General features: G+C 36.2%; 2 protein-coding genes across 3 annotated transcripts; one reads left to right on the plus strand and one right to left on the minus strand.

Annotated features, from left to right (window-relative positions):
• Positions 1-1924: 1924 nt before the first annotated feature.
• LOC137743883 (LOB domain-containing protein 15-like) lies at positions 1925-3067 on the minus strand. The gene is made up of 3 exons (XM_068483814.2): positions 2974-3067; positions 2560-2878; positions 1925-2476 (listed from the first exon to the last, which is right to left on the minus strand). The coding sequence occupies exons 1-3, from the start codon at positions 2985-2987 to the stop codon at positions 2033-2035; spliced, it is 777 nt and encodes a 258-aa protein (XP_068339915.2). The 5' UTR covers positions 2988-3067; the 3' UTR covers positions 1925-2032.
• A 10183-nt stretch (positions 3068-13250) lies between these two features.
• Positions 13251-15927, plus strand: LOC137741644 (CBL-interacting serine/threonine-protein kinase 10). Of its 2 annotated transcripts, none has more exons than XM_068481335.2 (2): positions 13251-13525; positions 13939-15927. In XM_068481335.2, the coding sequence occupies exon 2, from the start codon at positions 14347-14349 to the stop codon at positions 15748-15750; it is 1404 nt and encodes a 467-aa protein (XP_068337436.2). In that variant the 5' UTR covers positions 13251-13525; positions 13939-14346; the 3' UTR covers positions 15751-15927. The 2 variants fall into 2 exon arrangements, with proteins under 2 accessions (XP_068337436.2, XP_068337437.2); XM_068481336.2 differs by having other exon boundaries at positions 13373-13525; positions 14019-15927.
• Positions 15928-17378: the final 1451 nt, after the last annotated feature.

Below are 17378 nucleotides of genomic sequence, written 5' to 3' on the forward strand. Positions count from 1 at the left end.
CTAGAGTATATTCAACATAAACAATATAACACAAAATCTTCAAACATAATACTTTAAATAATCACATAAACGTTCTTTTCTTTTTTATGATTGAAAGGCTAGGGGAGTTTATGCATACGCATGAATTAGGTTATGTAGAAACAAAAGAAAATAGGCTACATTATATCATTCTCCATCTGATGAAAATTCAAATGTGAAGATAGTCAATCTAAACTTTGAAAAAAACGTAAACATGATTCCTTAAAAGAAAAATCACAAGCATGATCTGTTTGTTCTAAGCAAACTTCTTCGATAGAATTTAGTTCGATCTGCCTCAGAAAAAAGATGATGAGCTGCTCACAAATTTTACAAGCCAAATACACCAATGTTCAAATCTTTTTTTTTTTTAACAAATAATATTATCTACAATAAGAGAATGTGAGTGGGCTTAGTATCACAATAGGCTAATAATAATGTGGTATAAATTCGCATTTAGAGAGAATCGAACCTAAGACCTCTCACTTACAAGTGAGGATGAGTACCACTAGACCATAATACAAAATGGCACCAATGTTCAAACTTGATTCAATTGTTTCTTACTGGAGCTGAATATAAACTTGATTTATTCATAAACCAAGTTTCGACGAGTCAAACACATGCCGAATTACTACAAATTCAAGGTATTTTGAGGCGATTAACTGCCTAGCAATGCAATCTATGAATGAGAATCCAAATTCGACCAAAACTCTCTAGATTTCTGCCAATATTGTTGAATCTCTAATATTGTATCTTTTCCCATATTTAATTTTTAATTTGTTTGCATATTATAATACATGTTTTGATGCCTCTCCCACATCATCAGTTTAAGTTCCACACGCCAAGGAAACTTCAATTCTTAATATATGTACGACGTGTGGGCATTATCATAATTTTATTGGTATGCATCACCCAAATCTTATTTAAGGGAAAAGGACATCATATCTCTCTCTTTTATTTCTTATTGTTTGAGGCGGACCAGAACACTCCGAGGCATGTCAATACCTCCATAATGTTACAAATTAAAGTGGTCTGCAGCATGCCACCGATGCAAACCTTGAATGAGTTTAAATTTGTGTCGTAGAAAGCAATGGGAAGCTTTAGACGAATATCAAGGAAGAAAATATAAAGAGTACTATATCATGTAAATTAGGGTTTTGTCGGTCAAGTGTCAAACTTAATTTACATGGGGATTCAAAAGCCCTAAATACCTTTTGCCTCCCTCGAATAACATGTTAGGTTTTACTTTTCAGGTTCATCTTTCACTGGCACAGACTAACATGCCTATGCTATTTACTATGTAGACCTTGCTAGCTAATTAAAGTTAAAGTCAAAGCCCGCGTATTCCCCGCACGTGCAATAGACAACTTCTTCCAGATTGTCTGCGCCTGCCAACCCTACAGGGAAATACATAGCTACCAAAACCCCATTACAATTCTAATACTTCTCTTTGTCTAGTTTCAGATATCGCTACTGCATTTTAGATTTCACAATCTGTTGTACTAATTCTTCCACAAGAGAAAGCATATTGGTCCAGTCATGCACGGAGCTTTTACAGAAACCCTAATTGACAATGGCCAAGTTCAGATAGAGTAAAAATTACAACAGAATACATACATACATACATACATACATACATACATACATACATATATATATATATATATATATGTGAGCATATTGAATGAGGCTAAACATTTAGAGGCAAAAAACCCTAGTGAAAAACAAACCTTGTTAATTAAGGCATATTGAAAGAGGTAAATTGGAAAACTTGGGAGTACTACTCACAACAGGTTGGGGATTGGAGTAATCTATTACCCCCTTTTTGTAATTAGACAGCAAGTTTGTGTTTTTAATTAAATTTTTTTTGTAATTTTCATGTTTGACTTCTCAATCGTAAGGAAAGGGATAAAGCAAAATTTCTACTGATCTATCAAACATGATAATTCCTACAAAGCAATAGAAATCAAACAGACAGAAAGGGGCTAATTGATTAGCAGTAACACTATATATCGCTTCAATCGAAATATGGAATATTTTCGCTTGACATGGAGCTATAGCCCGTCGTGTTTGTAGATGGATTGTATACAGTAGAAGCTGAAGATGAAGATGACGAAGAAAAGACAACTGAAGACGGAGCTGATGCTGGTGGCAGTGGCGGGGGCAGCGGTGGTGAAATCGCTTGTGGTTGTGCAGCAATGGACACCATCCCAGAATTAGAAACCAAAGCAGAATGGTGAATAATACCCCTAGGAGAAACGACACTGCGACTAGTGGCCTCTTTGTATTTGTATCTCAATACTTCAGTCCTTACTGCATTGAGTTCAGCTTGTAGAGATTGAACTTGTTGGTGCAAGGCTAAAATTACACCCATGCACCCAGACACTGGGTCTCTCAGCCTCAGAGTTGCCTCATAAACTAGACTATTGGCTGCATCAGCTCTTTGATTCTCAGCCACCTCCTATAAATACATAAAAAAATAAAACAAAAATAAGTAATGCATAGTAAGATTAGAATGCTTGTTCCTAAGAAATTTAATAGTACCATTAGCATCTTGGAAACATTGCTTGCACCAAAGACTTTGTGGACGGCTGAAAACTTCTGGGGTTCATGCGGGGAGAAGTAGGGAGAGAAAGGGCACTCTTCAGTACATCTTCTTCTCAAGAGCTTACATGCAGCACAAGGTGTGATTGTGTTCAAAGTTGTTGTACTCATCATCATCATCCCTTGATGAGGAACACCAAACGATGATGACGATGATGACGAAATTCGAGTAGTGCTCATGATCCCCATTTGATCATCAACAGATGCATCACTTTCTCTCCTGATCTTCTTTCCTGTGTCATCCAATGTTGTGATCTCCCTATAAAACAACAAGAAAATTAGTTAGGCGAAATTCATTTAAGGATTTGAAAAGTAAAAAGAAACAACAAAAATAAAAAGAATACTTATAAGTACCTGTTTGTGGACATATATTCAGGTACTGTCTGGATGAAGTTGGGAACAAAGAAAGGAGAAGGAGAAGGAAAATAAAGTTTGAGAATGGGGGAAGATAGTGCTTATAAGCCAAGGCAAGTTGGGAAGTACAGTAGGTCAATGTTTAATTGTAAGAAATCAACGAAAGGCTGGTATGAGAAAAATGGCCGAAGAAATCTGATATTATATTCCCCGGGTAGGTGATATAATAGCATCCAAAGGTTTTTAAAAATTGCCTCAACTGTGTTTTAAGAATAATCAGTTGTAAAATAAAATTGATAAGCGTTTGGTTAACTGAATTTTAAGGGTGATGTGAGTATGAAAAGCAGCACAAAAGCGTTTGATAAAATTTAATGTAAAAGTGATATAATTGTATGCAATGATAGATGGACATAGTAGTAGGAGTGGGGGCGTTGACATCAATGGTGGTGGCTGTTGCGGTGGAGGTGGGCATGGTGCTAATAGTGTGATGTGTCGGTTGGGGTGGAAAGGTAACAACGGTGGTATGGCGGTAACAATGGTGGTGGTGGTGGTGGTGGTTATGGTGGTATCAGCGGTGGAGCACTGATGTTGGTAATGACAGTTATGGTTGTGATGGCAATGGTGGCAGTTGCGGTAATAGTGGCGATGGCGATATCAATAGTGATAGTAGGGGCGGTGGCAATAGTGGCGGTGGCGGTAGTGATGGTAGTGACATGATGCTAGTGATGATAGTGGTGGAGGTTGTGGTTATTGCGGTGGTGGTGACAAAAATGATGGTGGCAGTGATGGTGTAAGGTTGGTATTTTTAGTGGTAGGTGATAGCGTTTACTTTATTCTCTAAGGAATAGAATGGGGGTGGAAGGCTATACAATGCTATTTAAAGAAGAAAAAAAAAATAATGAAGGTATTACAGCAGTTGAAAACAAATATTAAATACTCAACTTTATTTTTTATTAAAGCAACTTTTAAAAGCAAACTATAGGCTGCTTTTAAAACCTACTCTGGAGCCGATTACTTTTAAAATAAGTAGGATACTTTACTTTTACCTAAAAACTTTACTGTTTAACCTTGAAGTTAAGCAGTTTTTAGTGAGGAAAAAAAAAAAAAAAAAAAAAGCAATTCAAACGGGCCTAAGTTTCTCATTTGCACTAGGCTGCCACTAGCATTTGTATACGATGTGCTCTAATTATTCATATTCTATTTCTAATAATTAAAAACGCATATTATCTTAAATTATCTAATAACCCATCACATATAACTTGAATTTTTTGGATGCTAATTAAATTGTAATATCAATATATGGGCTCGTGTGGAATTAAAATTACTATAAACATTTTTAGAGAAAATAATTTTGGGTTTCAAAAGTACTTCGAGTGCTTTCTGTAAGAAATACTGGTTATATATTTCTTGCAGAAATCACTTCAAATGCTTTTTCAAGATTCACTTATATTTTTACTAAGGATTGGTTTTAAAAACATTTTCACTAAAAACACTTTTTGTCATTTTAAAAATACTTCCAAACGAGTCATACTTCTTGTGTTACGGTTACAAACGAAAAAAATTTACTTGGTATATAGTTATATAGCTAGATAGGTGCCTCAACTTAGAACTTGTTTCTCCAAATCATCTTTAATGTGTTTGTTGTCTCTAAAAATTACAAAACTTACGTGGCGTGCAGGCCGAGTAACTAATAAGCTAACTACGTCATTCGGTAGAATGCGGGGCGTGCCAACTCGTCGGCCAAGCTCGGCCGAGGAGTAAAATTCGTTGATGTCGCGTTGAGCGCGTTATTGACTTCTTTATCTTGCGACTGCGACCGAGGAAGGAACACTCTCGATCTTTGGGTTCTAGAGCCTGAAGACAAGGCTGCTAGTTCTGCGAAGTTCACAAATCGTCGGCGCCCGATTCGGTCACTGTGATTATATTCGTAAGAATATAAGCACGTCGAATCGACACCAGACTATACGGACACAAGTACTCAAAGGTGATGTAGGTCTTGATGGTGAATATAGTTCGGCTTTCAGAATGCTGAAATCTGAAACTCACTTGTGAGTATCCAATCATAAAATCACTCGGCGTCCAGCACACTGAATAACGAACTCGTGACACCTTACTACGCCAAGAGGGCTAACAAGGTGACCTTTGCCAACAAGGATTCGAAAACCTTTCTCGGCAGAGACTTGGATAGGTAACCAGTCGGCCTCGGCGCAGTGCTGTTTATCCAAACTGAAGGTGCTCCTCGGTCGGCTGATTCTACGGTGACAGTGCTATTTATCCAAATTGAAGGTGTTCACCGGGTGCCTCCACAATGCTGTTTATCCAAACTGAAGGTGTGTTGGCGGAAAAGAAAAGAAAAAATCTCAAGATGTATGAGAGGCTTTGCACAGGGCAATTGTATGTTGAATCGAAGGTCCTCTATATTGCATGATTTCTTGTATTTATAGCCTCCCATTCCTTGAGACCGAATCGCACCCTTATCTGGATTGGGAGTCCTTGTCCCGTTCCAACTTTAATTCGAACAAACCTACTCCCACTAGGGCTTTGAACTTTCCCCTCTTCCGAGGCTTTATTTTTTGCCGTCCGGGAGTCCTGGTTGCACCAGGACTTCCTTGACCCTTTTATGTTTATGTGGACTACTCCTTCTTAGGATAAGACTCGACCGACCATGCTAACCGGCCCATAATTTATCACTCGGCCCATAACATTTGACACAGCCTTGGGCCGAGCACAACCTTCTGCTCGGCCCAACAATATTATTTCAGGCCCAAACAGTGTTACAAGAGTTTAAGGACCTTGATTAATTAAGGAGGCCACAAAGACCAAAGGCAAGTTATCTGTAGATCCCCTTGGACTCTCTAGCAATTGTTAGACCTAAATTAATTAATTAACAAGGCAAACGAGCAGTATCACTATTAGTGCTTGGTTCCTGCAGGTAAAGAAAACAGGGAAACCCCAAATGGTACATAATTTCATAAGGGTAATACTAAGAATACTAAGTTTTTTAAAAGGGGGAAAACCCCAATGGTACATAATTTTATAAGGGTAATATTAAAGAGATTAAATTTTTTAAACAATTTTTGTAACTAAATGATGTAATTGTCGATGATTGGATTATTACTTAAGTGTTGATTAACATGCTTATTTTTTATTGGTGACATATTATAATTTACAAATTTAATTTCAACGAAGGCCTACTAACGCTTTGGTTAGAAAATGTGATTACGGGCAGAAGTTCAAGGCTGAAGAGGTAGAGGAAGACCTAGAAGGACTTTGGAAGAGACTCTAAGAAAAGACTTAGAATACTTGGATCTAACGAAAGATATGACACAAAACTAAGCACAATGATATTTTAAGATTCATATAACCGATCTCACTTAATTAAAAAAGGTTTTACTGTTGTTGTTGTATAGTATTACTCGTTTCATAATATTAGTTTCAGTGCGTACGTATACTAAATCTAACAAGAAAATGGACAATTATGTACTTTTGTATTCTGACATATGGTTAAGGAAAAGAAAGGAGATAACTTTTTCTTGTTTGACCCGTGGTTCAAGGCTTGTTCTCACTCTGCCATTCAAAATCCTGAAAATTATTAAGAATAATACGTGTATCTCCATGAGAGACAGAGAGAGGAATACACATATCTCAACCTTACTAATTCATGTTTTTTATTAATGAATAATTCCTTACATGTAAAACACCATATATTTTTCTTATTGTTATTCGTTAAAGAGTATACGGATCAACTGAGGCTCACAACTCTTCTTTTCATTTTTTTTAAGAAAATCGATAGAATTTCATTGAAGGAAGAAGTCCCACAGACCACCAGTCGACAATGCCTGAGGCGAGCAAGTCCTAATTCTCCTAAAACTAATAACTAAGAATTTACCTCCATGCGTACAATAAGAGTTTGAATCAAGACTCCTAATTCTCCTCCTATAGTGAACTTAATATATAGGGTCAAATTTGGTTAATTATTGGGGCTTGTTATTGTTAAGACGAATAAGATAGATAATTGAAAAATAGAAAAATTGAGAGAAGGCAAAGAGAATTGCAATTGTATTCCACTATTCTATTGATCTTAATAAAGGTGCATAATTTATTGAACAATGTTTGGTTACTCAAGGATGAGTAGGAGTTTCTATTCAAAACTCTTCACGTTTCAATTACAGTGCTTTGTGTTTATGATCAAAATCATTCATATTATAAATCACTCGATAAAAATTATTTATGAAAAAATGAATTAAAACTAAGATCGATTAGTCAATTTATTGTAGCAAATACATAGACAGTTCATAATACTTATACAAATTCCGTTCGTCTTTTTTACACAGTTCGATGACTAAACGACCTTAGTTTAATTGATTTTTTGTAGCGGCGATCTTTATAAAGTGAATTATAATATAAACGGTTTTGATCATAAACAAAATGTTCTATGAATTAGGAACAAACTATTTGAATAGGAACTCCAACTCATCCTTTAAGTAGCCAATAATTATTCTAATTTATTTCCATCTTAACAATACTACTAGCCATACACTTAAGAAACACAGCCCTTAATGCTCTCTTTGGTTGCTGGAATTTCCAAAAGAAAAATTGTAATTTTCTTGTTCGCCGGAAGCACATGGTAGGGGCCGATATTACTGGCGGGGCCCTAAATGGGGCTCACAAAACAAGAACAGTGTTATGCAGAAAGAAGATCGGAGTTGACAAATTCATGCGACAAATATTGCAAATGGATTTGTACCAGCAAGCATGATGCATGTCCAAAAGTTTGAGCTGACATGTCACACATGCACTCGAACGCGAGCAAGATTATGGCGTATCATTTGCTCTTCGTTTAGCAACGGAAAAAAATGATTAATTATGTTAAAGAAATTAATATACACACATTCTTCGCATTGACAAATTAACTTCAACCAACTCGTAAAAATTAATTTCATTATGCGGTTTTAATATTTAGAGCATTGTGTTCTTCTCTTTCCTAAACTCGAGAGAAGAATACTACACACTTAACTTCCTATGTTTTTCAGTGATTCACTTGAGATTGATAGAGAAAGAGGAACTATGAACTGGATAGGGAAGTTCCTCCCCAGTCATGGCTATGTTCATTCAGGTAAGCATGCATTACAAGGACTAATTAAGATGTAATTAACAGCTTAATATATATAACATGCATTAATTTCACTATATCCAAGTTTCAATCTGACAATTAAGCTAATTGGTGATCTTACACTTGTTTCAATTCATATTTACTATCAGCAAAACTAAAAACTTAATGAAATTTTCTAAGAAACAACTTAATGAAGGGTGCATGGCAACCTCTAGCTGAAAATTTGGACCCATGATAGTCCTCATACTGATCATGACGAAGAATCCTTGAATCAACGAAAACCTTTGGGCTTGACATTGATCTACCTCGTGCCAAAACTTTCGTCGGTGTTACTGGGGAAGATGGCACTGAATAGTATGTTGTTGAATAAGCTGGTGACGACGAAGAAGAAGCAGAAGAAGAAAAAGAAGAAGGAGATGCTGATGAAATGGCTGGCATGGATGATGGGGTTGATGCTTTTCTTGAAGTTGTACTAGTACTACGTATTTTGGGAAGAATATTGGGTACAAGAGGAGAGCTTTTAGAGTTCTTTTTCCTCGAGGATCTTTTTGGGGAATCGGAAAAATATGAAGGTGGAGGTGTAAGAGGAGCTAAACGACTAGGGTTTTGGCGGAACTTGGATTTAGGAGTACCTGGTTGAGATTCCCAACTGAATGGAACTGAAACAAAGGCAGAGGCTTCTCCATGGTAGTGACCTTCAAGTGCTGATGAGGAGTTAGCCATAAATTCTTATTTGGGTGCTTAGAGAAGTTGTGGTGCTTCGGTTTGAAGCAATCTTTTGCTTCAGTTTTAATTAAAAGTGTCTTACTAATAACTAGATATACTAATTTGTATACATGGGGCAAAGTGTGGATGAATTATAATTAATCTATTGCGTCTCTTGCTACTTTCAAGAATCGGTTGATTTGTGGCTTACAAATGTCTACATGCGATTCTCTAACATGCTGGTGTATGACTTTATATAAAAATAGGGGTTTGAAAAATTTGTTAGTGGAACATAAAAATATAATTTTATGAAATTGAGAGTGATATACTTGACCATGACTGGCCAACTAATATATTTCATATATAAAAGGGTTTTAAATCAAAATGGTCTGAGATTGACATAACTCTTTACTTTGGTCTTGAGATTTGGAATCGATAGAAATGATTCTTGAATTTGTCCCCATCAATCATTTTTTATCATTTCGTGAAAATTTTATATTAAATAATGATAAAATAACAAATATAACCTTAATGTTTGTCAAATCATTTGGGCTCATTGTTTCCACTCGTGCGTCTTGGGTTCGAAGCGCCACCCTCCCCTAATAGTTTCAAACTCACTCCCTTCCCTTAATAATAATAAAATTAAAAATAAAATAAAAAATCGAAACCACATGCATATTTATTAAAAGCCAGTAAACCCTGCTTAAATTTAGGTTTGCTAAATGAACTGCTTATTAATTATTTTAGCCATTTTTTCATATATATATTTATCAAATCAATCAAATGTTAATTTTTAATGGTTTATACTATTATTTCTTGGATTATCAATGATCCACTATAACCTTCTTTTTTTAATGATCCACTATAACTGATGACTGATTAAGTGTGTAAAAGTCAGCCTAAATATAAATATCGTATTCAGCAGCTTGAGTACTCCTTTTCGCTTTCTTCTCATCAAAAGACGACCATCGCATCATTTTGCTGCATTCTTAATGCCTTTGTTTTGGCTTGCCCATCGCTCTTTTGGCTGTTTTGTTTCTCGTTTCTTGCCTTTGTGCCTCTTTTATGAAATCATGTTTTGATACAAACAGCATGCGACACGCGATATCAAAAACAGGACCTCATATACAAAAAAAGGTTCGCAATTACTTAAGTTACGAGCCTTTCGTATGTTTGCAATTAATTTGAGCTTGATAATCATGTGCACACTAATTGAATTGCTCATTTCCTTTAATTCTGAATATAACTGTATAATTAATTGAAAACCCTTTTAGGCGAACCTTTTGAGACAATTTCCCTACTATTATTGCCCTAAGAGCTGCGACTTAGGCGATCTGTTAATCAATCTTAGTCAACAAAATATTATAATCTTATTTATAATTGCCAACAGAATTAAAGAATATAAGGCATATTCATGATATTAATTATTTAGTCAACCTGTACATTTAAATAATTTGAAGTCAAATGTTTTAATTAAAATTATTTGAGAATATTTTAGATTTTGGAAGTTGCTTAATTAGCAAGAACAAGATGCATGGGTTGAGTTAATTAATCTCTATTGGCAAGTTGAATTGATAAGCGCCTAAGGAAGCTTTGGCCCTAATTAAACAAGTTTGAACTTGTGTTTATGTAGTAATTAACCTTCTTCATTTTCAAACGATTGATAATTGTCATGTGTATATGGAACAGTGGAGAAGTCGGTGTCAGAATAAGAGGGCACCGACTGGTCTAATGTATATGAAACAGTTTTAGATGGTTTATTGGGTCAAACACAAAAATGAAAAAAAAAAAAAAAATAAGGTTACCTTGTGTGGCGAAGTAATTAAACGACTTTTTCTTTTTTCTTTTTTTTTTTTTTTCTGTCAGGAAATTATTAAACGACTTTGATCAACAAAAATAATACAAAAATAATACTTACTAGTTCAATAAATTAGGATTATAGTTGCAGTGAGTCAAAAGATCCCACCATGAGATGCAAGACACGGGTTATCGTTAGCAAGTCCATTTGTATTCGCTTTGACCCAAGGGTACAGAGGAGGATGCCAAAGAATGGGAACAATATTAGGAGCTTACATAGCTCATCGACAAAATTATAAAGAGACTAAAAGTTGCTTATATTGGTTCTCATTATTCGAATTTGATTGGAACCGATGATTTACGTCTATTTCCTAGGACGTTTAAAGATCGCGACTCTACTACTTAGTTAAAAAGGTCCATCCGCAAACATATGACTAGGAAAGAAAGCTTCAAACTACCTAATTCAAACCAAAGTAGAATGACGTATATGTAAAATAAAGAATTTTGCTTTCAAACTTCACTTTATTTCATATTTTCTAGATAACCATTAGCAAGATAAACCATGCAGCCAGCTAAACATTTCAGAGCTATGAGAAAATTGCTTTGACATAAAAAGAGCTAGAGATCCGAAAAAGATCTAGTTAGCGAAAAAAAACAATGCCGAATTGAGAAGAAAACCAAAGACAACCATGTTGTGCAAACTCGTAGGTAAAAAGTACATGTGATCAATGATTCAAAGTTGTAGTAATCAACCTCCTCCATTGGAATCTTATTGAAGATTATCCTCCAAATCAAAAAGAGGAGGGGGATGAATGAACGCCAAATAATGGAAACTCAACTTTGAACAAAAATCGATGTCAACAATTTCATAGCCATCAGAAAAAGTAAAAGCCCCAGAAGAAAAAGCTTCTCAAATCAACAAATCATTTTCCTTATAATAGGAAACGGTCCTTCTAAAGTATCTATGGACTGCTCTAGAAACCTTGAAGAAAAAAAGAGAGAGAATAATTTATTTGAATATTTTTCCATGCTAATAATATACGAGACCTTAGTGTGAAATAGAGAAGCATCGAACTCAATAACACTAACAGCCTCTAAAATTGACGTACCCAATCACTTACCAACCCAAAAAGAGTTATTAAATCCATTCCGGATCACCCAACAGGAATTTTGAAACAAAATAGGGAGAATAATTTAGTTTTGAATCTTTTGATGCATCGAACAACCCTAATAAGCTTGAACAAAATGGGAAATTAATTAGTTGCTAACATGCTTGGATGCCTCACTAACCAACCAAATTAGTATTTCAGTTTTGGAACCCTTCCACATGGAATCTCACATGTAGATTGATTCAATACATAGATGAAAACAAATGTTATTTTAGTCTGTCAAGAGCTTCGATTGCTTTGATGCATTGGACTGTTTTTCTATCTGATGAAACATTATTGGGCTTGCAGTTCTATAAACAATAAAGAACGCTAATTTGGGCTAGAGTTTGATTTTTTATTTTTTTTTGTCAATGGGCTTGAGTTTGTTTGGTAAAGGAGCTACTGCTATACCTCCCTCCACGTCTTTTTTTTTTTTTTTTCATTTGCAAGGTGACGTGAACTTCAAGTGCCAAAATTGGTCTTTTGACACCTATTTTCCACCGCGAACCAATCCTGTCCCTGCTTTTGTGACATCAATCATATATGAATACGTTTTACCGCAATTGCAGAACGTAATTATATTTGTTCATTCTAGTACAGAGTTAGTTTTCACTAATTCTCTTTCTTCCTTGATAACTAAGTCAGTTGGAAGATAAAACATTTTAATAATACTACGCTTAATTATCCTTAAAACCTTTCTTTCTCCATGTAAGTATATAATAATAAGGATTTGATCTAAAAATCAAATCTAATATGATAATCCCTAAGATAAGATTGTCGAATGAGTACGAGTTATGGATGAGTATGACAATCCATTTATATTCAATTGATATATACATAGTGATATTGATGCGCAATCTATTTTAATTCAAGGCAAATCAAATTATGTCGAAGTTGTCTCACTATTCGTGACAGGTCTAGAAATTTTACTTAACGGAGCAAAATTAGGAAGAATTAAACACCAATCTTATCAACTTAAAAAGTAAAAATAACAAATAACCCACAAAATCTTAACGTGTCTAGGCACACACTCAATCTGCCATATTTTCTCTCCTAAGCAAGGATTTAGTGTGCACGGGTTGCGCATGACCATGTTGTGTTTAATGACGTCATAACGAGACTACAACAACAACAATCTAACTCTAACAACAACAGTAAAATTAGGTCAAAGGTTGATCATGCACAACCCAAGACGGATTGTTATAGTGTCAGTGGGATGTTAAAGTATCGTTATAGTGTCATTGTGACATCTTAGACTGTTGTTGGTAGAATGTCATTACGACGTCACTAGATTGAACCGAATCATTGTGCGCAGTTGAGAAAATCTACTCAATTTACTTCTTGAGCATGGGCTCACACGTAGGACCGCACATTCCCGATTACTGAGTTTTTGGCCATACAGATAATATATATTAATTAATATAAAAACCGAGTTGCAAAATTTTAATATAAAATCGAAAGCCTCTTTTGAAGTAAATTTTAAAATAGTGTTATCCATACATTCGTTTTGGTCATACATTTATTTTTATCGCAACAATTTTTTTGTTAAATTTTTATCATTAATTTAATTTATATAATTCAGTGGTTGAAAATTAAAAAAAATGTAAAAAAAATATTAAGAAAAATATAAAAAGGTAAAATGAACGGTTGGATAAAAAATTCTCAAATTTTAATGTTAATATTTTGAATTTGAGCACCGCTTCCTGCTTTTCTCTCTCTTATTTTTTCCGTTCGGCCTTTGGTTTTGGGGATCGCCATCCCCAGGAGCTTCTCCTTCGTCAACAAAAAGGTATGATTTCCAATTTTCCATTTGTTTTTTATATTATTTTTCATCGTCTTTAGCTGCTTTTTGAGAATTGATCGAAACACCTGGAAGAAGTTGGAATTTTCAGTCAAGAACTTAGCCGGATTATTTTCCGATCAAAAAGCTTATAGAAGAATTAACTGCTAATTATTTTCATTAAGGTTTGTTGTTTTATAACCTTGTTCTAGTTCCTCTGCTTAATCGGCGGGCTTCTAATTGTTTTGATGAATAAAAATTTGAACTTTGATTCAGGGTTTGTTATCAATTTTTTGTCAAATTAGAGCTTTTTCTTATGTATTATGCGTAATTGTTTAAAAGGGTTGGTTTTTTTTTCATGGAAATGACAAAGATTGTTGCTTTTTTCGTGTTTTCATCGCGGTGCTTTTTTGCGTTTTCAGGTTTTGCTTTACAAATTTGAGCTAAATTTTGGGTATTGTATAGAAGGTCGGTGCGTTACGGTTTGTTTGCATAATTTCAGCATTGTCTTGGAAGCAAAAGCCCAGGGAATGCTGGAAGATGTGCCTAAGCGTGGACTCTGCCTCACAACTCCATGATGTTGTGTCTATAATCGAACTGCCCTTCTTGATTCTTGCTGGTGGGGAACCCGTAAATCATAGCTGGTTTGTTCTCGGTTCCCAGAAGCAAGTTGGGCCTCTTATTATGCACGTAGCACCGGTTGTGTTAATGCACGACCATTGTGAAGATGGTTGAGCTTCTGGTGGTATTATAAACTCCTGCTCTGTAGATTGTGGATCATATACGCAGGAGGAAGTAGTGTATTTATTGTTTATTAGGTTTTGATCGGGATGGAGAATAAATCACATGTGCTGATGCAAAGATATGAGCTAGGGAGATTGCTGGGTCAAGGCACATTTGCCAGGGTTTACTATGCAAGGAGCTTGATAACCAATCAGGGTGTGGCCATTAAGGTTATTGACAAAGAAAAGATTATGAAGGTTGGATTGATGGATCAGATCAAGCGAGAAATCTCTGTTATGAGACTGGTTAGACACCCTAATATTATACACCTCTACGAGGTCATGGCAACCAAAACTAAGATATACTTTATCATTGAATATGCTAAAGGCGGTGAGCTGTTTAACAAGGTTGCTAAAGGAAAGCTGAAGGAGGACGGTGCAAGGAAATATTTTGCGCAGTTAATCAATGCTCTTGATTTCTGTCATAGTAGGGGTGTATATCATCGGGATATAAAGCCAGAGAACTTGTTGCTCGATGAGAATGATAATTTGAAGATCTCTGATTTTGGGTTAAGTGCCCTCGCTGAATGCAAGCACCAAGATGGGCTACTCCATACCACCTGTGGTACTCCTGCCTATGTTGCTCCAGAAGTTATTAACAGGAAAGGCTATGATGGTGTGAAAGCTGATATTTGGTCTTGTGGGGTTGTTTTGTATGTATTGTTGGCAGGCTATCTGCCATTTCATGATTCAAATTTGATGGAGATGTACCGGAAGATTGGGAAGGCAGAATTTAAATGCCCAAATTTTTTCTCACCGGAAGCACGTAGGCTACTGTGCAAGATGTTTGATCCAAATCCCAATACTAGGATTTCCTTAGCCAAAGTTAGGGAAAGTTCTTGGTACAGAAAGGCGCCATACTCCAAAAATATGAAATCTGAAATAGGAAACAAGGATGTGGCTCGTACGAGCGCAGAAGCTTCTACTTCCAGTGAGAATATTGTGGCTTCCGAGGAAAAGCAAGAACCAGGAAGACATCCGAACTTGAATGCTTTTGATATTATCTCCCTTTCTGCCGGATTTGATCTGTCTGGCTTGTTTAAAAAAGATCCTTTTTACAAAGAAGCAAGATTCACTTCCAGACAACCTGCGATGGTCATCATCTCCAAGTTAAAAGAAATGGCTAAGCAACTGAAGCTGAAAGTGAAGAAGAAGGATGACGGATTGTTGAAAATGGATGGATTAAAGGAAGGTAAAAAGGGGATTTTGTCCATAGATACAGAGATATTTGAAATCACTCCAACTTTCCATCTTGTCGAGGTGAAGAAATCAAGTGGGGATACTTTGGAATTCCAGAAGATGTTGGACGACATAAGACCCGCTCTCCGAGACATAGTCTGGGTTTGGCAAGGTGAGGAAGAGCAACAGCTGCAGGAGGAGCAGCAACAACAAGAAGAAGAAATCCAGCCACAGCCACAAGAAGATCAACTGCCTCAGCATCCGCCACAATAGTAAGATGTTACCAGCTTTCCCATGGGATCATATTTTTGTTTGTACATTTTACAGTCTGATTAGTATTCAACTTTGCATGTTTGTCCTTGCAAGTGTCATGACCAGCTCAATAAACTTTGTTCCTCTTAGACGTACATGATCACAATGATTATATGAAATCTCGATTGTTGTTTTCGACGTGCTTGCATTTTTCTGCAACCATGATCTTTTCATGGATTTCGATACCAGTTCTATAATTTGACGATATTTGGAGAATTAGTCGAGTCAATAATTGTTGAATTTTTGGATCACGGGGACCGTTCCACTCTAAAAACACCGATACTGTCCCAACTTTACCACCTGCTCAATCTGTCAGGTGTAGGGTTTTACCACAAAAGGGTAGGACTTTAAACCTATTGGGTTTCTTTGAACCCACCGATGTGGGACTTTAACACTTCCCCACACGTGTAACCTCGTTTGGTGGTTCATACGTGGAGATCTACATCGGTAATTGAAACTCAGAGGTTGGCTCCCATTGGGCCCACTTGTTTTCAATAGAACTCAGCGGTCGTCTCTATATTAAGAGGTCAGACTTGTTTCCTTATCGGTGACAAGCTCGTTGGCTTGCACACAAGTTCATTGGCTTGCATGGGCCCGAACCGTAGGCTCTGATACCATGTTAAATTTTTGGATCACCGGTCCTGTTCCACTCTAACGACACCTGATGTGGGAACTTAACAATAATCACAGGATAAGCACTAGTTACTCTGCTTTTATTGCCGCATAAACCGCTTCTGGATTGGGGTGCTGGAGTCGTCAAATCTATTTCTTTTTATTTCTCATCAAACGAATGCTTGGTGTACTGGCTCAAAAACAAGTTCATATCATCATTTCATCCCCTTCCATGTATTCATTTCGAAATGGTCACAGATAGTTTGTTGCAGAAGGATGCTCAAACTCTCACCTTCATCTGTTCCGGGAGGCGAGGACAACCAACATAATGCTTGGTGTACTTGCTCGAAAACAAGTTTATAGTAATGTCAAAAAATTGAGAGGGGCAAGAAGTCCCCCCAACCCCACCACCCCCCGCGCCCTTAACATTTGCCCATGGTTCGAGTTGAGTTGTGGAAACAACTCTTTGGAAATCAAAGAAACAAATTTCACTTTTTTATTAGTAACATAAAGGTCATCGTTCGAGTGTGGAAACAACTCTTTGGAAAGCAAGAATAAGGGTGTGTACGATAGACGTTCTCTGTCCCCCCACCCTCGCAAAACGGGGAGCCTTGTTGTCTTGAACCCACCCTTTTAATAGTAACAGCAAAACTACACCCTTTTAATAGTAACAGCAAAACTATGTGTACATGAATAAGTCCTCCTAGGGTTTTAAAGCTTGCAGCACCCTTGCCTAACTGACTGCTTTTTATACAGTTTGGTTGTGCCAGATCCATCCGAAGTGAAACTGGAAAAACACCTTCACATTAAACGTAATAAGAACATAGTTCTCAAAAAATTGGAATTTGGAAAGTTCCCGAATGCCAATTTTTATTAATCCCAGTCAATCAATATAATCTGGAACCAAATTGATCTCAGATTTGGTACAAACTAGGGGCCAACCAAATTGGAAACACCCTCAGATGAAACACAATTAA

This window comes from Pyrus communis, chromosome 11 (genome assembly GCF_041283825.1).
Source record: "Pyrus communis isolate YQ-2024b chromosome 11, ASM4128382v1, whole genome shotgun sequence".
NCBI classification, from domain to species: domain Eukaryota; kingdom Viridiplantae; phylum Streptophyta; class Magnoliopsida; order Rosales; family Rosaceae; genus Pyrus; species Pyrus communis.

Bases quoted from the DNA above. Each gene is read 5' to 3' on its own strand.
- LOC137743883 (XM_068483814.2), bottom strand. The intron at 2,477-2,559 runs GTACTATTAAAT...ATGTATTTATAG, and splicing joins ATGTTTCCAAGATGCTAATG to GAGGTGGCTGAGAATCAAAG.
- LOC137741644 (XM_068481335.2), top strand. From the start codon at position 14,347: ATGGAGAATAAATCACATGTGCTGATGCAAAGATATGAGCTAGGGAGA.